Here is a 6,000-nt window from a genome sequence, read left to right as displayed (position 1 = left end):
CCTGTTTCCCTTCTCACCAGCTAAGTAACCATGAGAGAGCCATTCTTTCTGCATTACAAATTAGCAGAGTAGTTTGATTATCTGGATCCACTTCCAGTGGGTTTTGTGACAAAATTCAGGTCTGCCAACCTTAAAAATAAAATCGCCAGTTATTTAACCAGCAAGAAAAGTTTATTTGGGAAAAGGAGGGCAATTGCAATTTAGGACCTGCAAGCTATGATAAACCATAGGCAAGTCTGAAGAACAAAGGACAGAGGCTTGCCTTTATAGAGGATACGAGGGGTTTGGTTGTTTTGATAGAAGGTTTATTGGAGAAGAGGGAAGAGTTCAGGGTTGCAGCTTCTCATTAGCTGAGTTGTGGCTGTTTCTCTTCTAGGTTATTGTTGAGCGAGGAGAAAATCTTTCTTCTTCCTCCTAGGGTAGGTAAAGTAAGCTTCTTTCCCGCTGGGGTATGTAAAGGAAGCTGCAAAGGGTGGTATGTGACTAGTGAGAAGCCTCCCTTCATTGCCGCTGACTCCATTTTGAATTAGGTTGCTTCTGTTCACAGGTGCTCATTAATAGCATCCAGAAACTCTTCAGAGCATGGAATAAAGTGAGCAAGAATAGACTAATAGGACCTTTTGAATTTAAGAACAGCGAAGCAATCTCTTCATTGATTGAGGACCCTCCTCTCCCTCTCCTGTCTCTCTTAAGAAACATAAACACTTGTACTTTGCACAGGGGCTGTTTTCAATTAAGTATCCAGTAATAACTCTGAATTCAATACAACCTTATAAGGGCATTACTACAGTTCTCCCCATTTGATGGATGAGGAACTGAGGCGCTATGGAACTACTTGTTCAAAGTGATATATCTATTTAGTGGGGGGGAGGTGGAATTCCAGCCCAGGCAGCCTGGTTCTAGAATCTATATTTTTTATCAATATGCTTTGCTACCTTTCTTTGTATTTGTCCTTTTAAAATTAGGCTAACTATGCAAAATAAGATGTAAACTAGTGCGAGGGCCGGGAAGAGTTAACTCGGAAACACATCCCGGAGCTGAAAAAACAAAAACAAACTAGCAAGCGAATGCCTGTTAAAGCCCCCATAGGAAATTCAATGGGCCTCCTGTTTCTTTAAACTCTCGCTTTCCCTCGGGCGGACACTTTACAAAGCAGCCGCGGCGGCGGGACTAAGATCCAGCGCGCTACCTTCCTCCTCCCGTCTTGAGGGTCTGGGGTCCGAAGGGGTTTCTCGGGGTCAGTAGCTGAACACGCTCGGGTTTGCTTTCTTCACACTCCAACCAATGCTACACACGCCCTCCCGGGAATGGCGAACTGCAATTAACCCTTTAGCCCTCAGGAAGACCCCGCCAGCGGCTGGCATCTTCACGGTGCGAGGGCCGCGATTCCCCCCGCAGCTGTGCGCGAAGGCGGCCTGGGGGCCAGGTGGGCGAAGGCGCCGCTGGCGGGGCTGCAAAGGCCAAGAGCTGGGTGCAGGATGGCGCCCCGGCGGCGTGGAGGTGCAGCCCGGTGCTCCCCTCCTAGCTCGCCTTCCTCGCCTCCTCTCCTGGCTCTCCGGGCAGCCGGCTGCTGGGGGCGCGCCGGGCTGGAGTTGCCCTCTCACTCCCCCTTGCTTGGCTCCTCCGGCTTAATCTCTCCGCGACTCCTCTGCCAGCCCCGAGGAAAGTGCAGCCATTGGACAGGTCGGTGCTAGCTGCCGGTTTCGGGGAGGAAGGTGGGAGAAGCCTGAAGGAGCGAGGGGGAGGAGGGGGGAGGAGGGAGGAGGGTGCAGCGGCAGATCCGGCAAATTGCGAACTGCCTTCCCTCCCCAAAGTGTGGAGCAGAAGCGCGGGGGAGCTCGGCGGCGGCGGCGCCTCCTCCACCACCAAACTCCCGGGGCTCAACGGGGCTTGTGGCCACCTCCTCCTAACCCAGGAGGAACCCTTTCCCGATAGGTTTTGCCCTGACTCCCCCCGCTCCCCCCCATTTCTTTCTTCTTCCTCTTCCTTCCCCCCCCTTTTTTAAACACACATTTTTTTTTTTTTTCCCTGGCTTTGGACCTCAGATTGCTGCAGCCCTAGCCTTCCCTGGGCTCAGCTCTTTAGGGCTGCCCATCCCTCCGGCTGCGAGAAAGGACGCGCGCCCTGCGTAGGGCGAAGAAAAGAAGAAAAACTTGTCGGAGGGGTTTCGCCAGCCCACATTAACCCCCTTCCCGCAAACCCAAACCTCCCGCCGGGGCCATCCCAACACTGGGGAAAGTTCCTTCTGAGCCAACAGCCCTCTTGGATTTGGAGAAGGCAGCCGCGCTGGCTGTGGAATTAGATCTATTTTGAACCCGGTGGAGCGTATCGCGGGGGCTCGGAAGTCACTATCTGCGGGCACCCGGGTGTCGCTGCCTGTGCGGAACCGAGAGTTTGCGAGACCCGGCTGCAAGTGGCCTTTCCTTCCCGCAGTTGTCCAGTGTCTGGGGTGAGGGCTGCGAGTGTTGTGGCAAGTTGCGAAGAGAGACCCGGAGGTCCAGAGAGAACTGCACTCCCCCTCGCTCTCCCTTCTTCCTCTTCCCAGCTCCTGAGTGTGAAATCCCATCGAAATTTACAAAGGCCTCCAGGTTCAGCCAAGACCGGTCCGCAGAGCTTTGCCCCATCGTCCCCATTCCCACCCGGAGCCCCGGAGCACAAGGCGCCTGGGAAGGACTGGAGGGGAGGGGGAGGGAGGTCGCGTCGGCGGCATGGCGAGGTTCCCGAGGGCCGACCTGGCCGCTGCAGGAGTTGTGTTACTTTGCCACTTTTTAATGGACCGGTTTCAGTTCACTGAAGGGGAGCCTGGAAACCAAATCAATGGTAAGATGCACTTTCGCTTGTTGATTTTGTGCGCAACTGAAGACCTCGCTAACGCCCCCCTACCCCCCATTATCAGCCCACCCCCACTTTGTGTGCCCTTGGGAAAGTTATTGCAATTGCTTTTCGGGTAAACTTGGGCTTTCCGAATGGGGAGAAGAGGGTTGGTTTAGAGAAGGCGACTGGGGGTTTTCTTGAGGCTTTCGGGCTTCCTTCACCTGAGCGACAGGGGGTGGTACCGTCTCCCCAAGTCGCCCAGAGAGGGCTCTGGTGTGTAAGAGCAAACCTTCTGTAGATATCTCTCCCAGGAACTGGCATCCCTGGGCAGTTTCCCCTCCGGCTCCTCCTGCTTCCCTGCTGCCGCGACAACTAAGCGAGTGCGTGATGGGGGCTGTGGGTGGGGGACGTGCTGGCAGCCCGGTATGGCAGGGTTTCCCCCCTAGCTGGAGAAAAAATTTACTGTGGCCGCACCTTCCTTCCTTAGGTGAACCCCACCTCAGCTCCCTTTAGCTGTCTGGGGCTGAACGGGCTCTGGAAGTGGGGCGGGGTAGGTGCGGCGGGGAGCCGAGGAGGGGTGGAGGTGGCACAAGCGGGGTGGGCGCTCCTCTGGAGACCAATCCCTGCCCCCATTGTCCTCCGCCGGCCGGCTTCGCAGACAGGCCCGAACGTGTCCGGGGTTCGTCCAAGTGCCTTGGCATTGCCCACACGCGGAGATCTGGTCTTTGCTCCTTCCCAGTGGCAGTGTCTCCTGCTCCGGCGGATGCCAGCCAGGTGCGCGTCGGGTCGGGAGCCGAGCCCTCAGGGCCAGCGGGAAGCCCGCGAAGCAGCCCTCCACCCGCGGCCGTCTGACTCTCTTAGGCTAGGCGCAGCCGAGCCGAGGTCCAGGTGCCTCTCGCGACACTGCCCACTGAGAACTGGGTCCTGCTCACCGTTTTTGCCCCTCAGGAAGAAAGTGAAGAAACAGGCAGAGAGAGAGCTCTTGGCAGAAATTTGTGAACACAGGTTAGACTTCCAGAGGAGGTGAAATGAACAAAAACATTTGGAGGAGAAAAAAAAAAAGGAACAAAAACTTTCTGATTAGGATAATCAAGGTTTTGTTTTGTTTTAATTCTGAAGGTGGGGGTTGTGGTGGTGGTAAGTGCTTCCTTAGAAAGTATACATGTGTCCACAAATGTCAAACATGAAAGTCGCAGACTGGAAGCCTACCGAGGTCACTTGGGGACTCCAGGTGAGGTGAATCTTGGAGAAAGTCCTTGAATGAAATTTACCAATCGGAGACCTAGAAATTGACCAAAACACTGTCTCTACCCCTCGTGTAAATTCTTATAGAGAAAGCACAGATTCTGACTCTGCGCTCCAATTTATGATTGGAGGCGTGTGTGGGTTGGGAGGAGGGGGCAACACGATGTAAAACTGTGAAACACTTTAAAACTCCATTGTTCTTGATGTTAATTTGTCTTTGTCACGTACAATATTGTTTTGCATAAATGGACATAGGTTCTTTACTAGGTATCATATCAGTAGATTATCCTTTCTTGTTTAATTCTCTGATACAGTTCATTGGCTTAAAAAAATAAGACTTTTACCTTATGGTATTGATATGGTATCACGACATTCATGGAATAAGTAGATGCTTAAAGAAAACAATTTATTTCATCCCAAAGGAGATTAGAGAGATGTGTGTGCCAAAATGCATCCCAAGTTGTTTATTTGAAAACTCCTTTGGCAGTGAAAATAAATAATGCATTTACAGTAAAAAAATAAATAAAATAAAGGTCAGCAAATATTTTTTCTGAGCTTCTTTCATAACGATATGTTACTGAGAGAAGAGTATGTATACGTTTTCTATTCTAAGTTCTCAAATTGAGGATGAAGTGAACATTCCATTCTAAAATCGACCAGATAATTAAAAGCTTTGTGGTTTAGAAAATACCTAAATTGTTCAACATAAATGTACAGGTGTTACAAACTAATTATAAACTAGTATCTGTGGTGGAAAATTACTCTAGAAACCCATATATTTATAGGATTGAGTAAAAAATGAATGGCTTTTAAACTTCTTGTTAAATGTTTTGGAGATTTATTGCAAACTGAAGTCGCTTCTTTACTGGATATCAGTCTACATATAGTTGCTGAATAATCTTGAAGTTAAATGGTTAGCCTATTGAGTATATAAAATATAGCAAAGAAGTAGAAGAAAAAATAGCTTCCTTTGTAAATAGTCTAGGTAAAAGTTCAACATGGGGAAATTTTTAAAAAGTCCAACCATCTTGAAATTTGCCATGTAGCAATCAGGATTTTTATCACAGACACTTTGGCACAGGGGGGAAAAACCTGATTTCATAACAGGGACATTTAATTATGCATTGCTTTAGAAATGCTGCAGTTGATTTTATTGCCACCAGAGGGCAGAGAAACTGCTATTTTCTCCTGTTCTTCCCATTCTTTCCCAAATGTCTCAGATTAATGATCTTCAATACTTTTTCCTATAGACAATATTTTTTGATATTTCAACTTACCATTTATAAATGAGAGGCAGTTTGTAAAAATAAGTGTTTATTTCCCATGTTCATTGAAACTAACCATTCAGCGTTTATATAGCACCGCCTACATGTAAAGATCTATACTTTGAATACATTCTTGTGGTGTACTTGTATAGTAGAAAAAAACAAACAACTGTTATTGTATCATTTTTGGAGATTTTTAACAAATTGTGTAATTCTCAAAAACGTAGCTTTAAAATATTTCTCATGATTAAAAGTTCATTATCATATAATGAATTTATTTTTAAGATTGAATGTAATCTACGTATACCTCAGAAGTATTTGCCATACTAAATACTTTTTCTCAACACAACTATTTAGAGAAAAATAAGTTTAGAATAATTCTAGATTCTATAAATCTGAATTCATCTCTGTATTGTTATACATTCATTTCTATATCCTAAGTTGATTGAAAAACAGTCTAGTAACAGTGTCAAAGGAGAAAGATGTATTAATGTCTCAAAGAATTCTAAAATTTAAATGAGGACAAAAGGCCTAAAATTACATAGTTATTTTGGCCTGGTTATTATTCTTGAATGTGACTTAATGCAACAAGGAAGTTCAGTACTGCTATATAGAGAGCAAAAATAGTTTAGTACTCCAGGGAATTTCCACTATTTAAACTTTCTAATACTGCTAT

The 6,000-nt window shown here is 47.3% G+C and overlaps 1 protein-coding gene across 1 annotated transcript in view; it reads left to right on the top strand.

Annotated features, from left to right (window-relative positions):
• The first annotated feature begins 1,977 nt into the window (after window positions 1–1,977).
• The window catches only part of PLXDC2 (plexin domain containing 2), a 469,728-nt gene continuing 465,705 nt past the window's right edge, over window positions 1,978–6,000 (top strand). The window contains exon 1 of the mRNA XM_027592981.2: window positions 1,978–2,820. Coding sequence (XP_027448782.1) covers window positions 2,709–2,820 — 112 coding nt within the window. The 5' untranslated portion in view covers window positions 1,978–2,708. The remainder of the gene's footprint in view (window positions 2,821–6,000) is intronic.

This window comes from Zalophus californianus, chromosome 9, assembly GCF_009762305.2.
Source record: "Zalophus californianus isolate mZalCal1 chromosome 9, mZalCal1.pri.v2, whole genome shotgun sequence".
Taxonomy (NCBI): Eukaryota; Metazoa; Chordata; class Mammalia; order Carnivora; family Otariidae; genus Zalophus; species Zalophus californianus.
The sequence above is the reverse complement of the archived record's forward strand: the minus strand, read 5'-3'. Positions and strand labels throughout refer to the sequence as shown.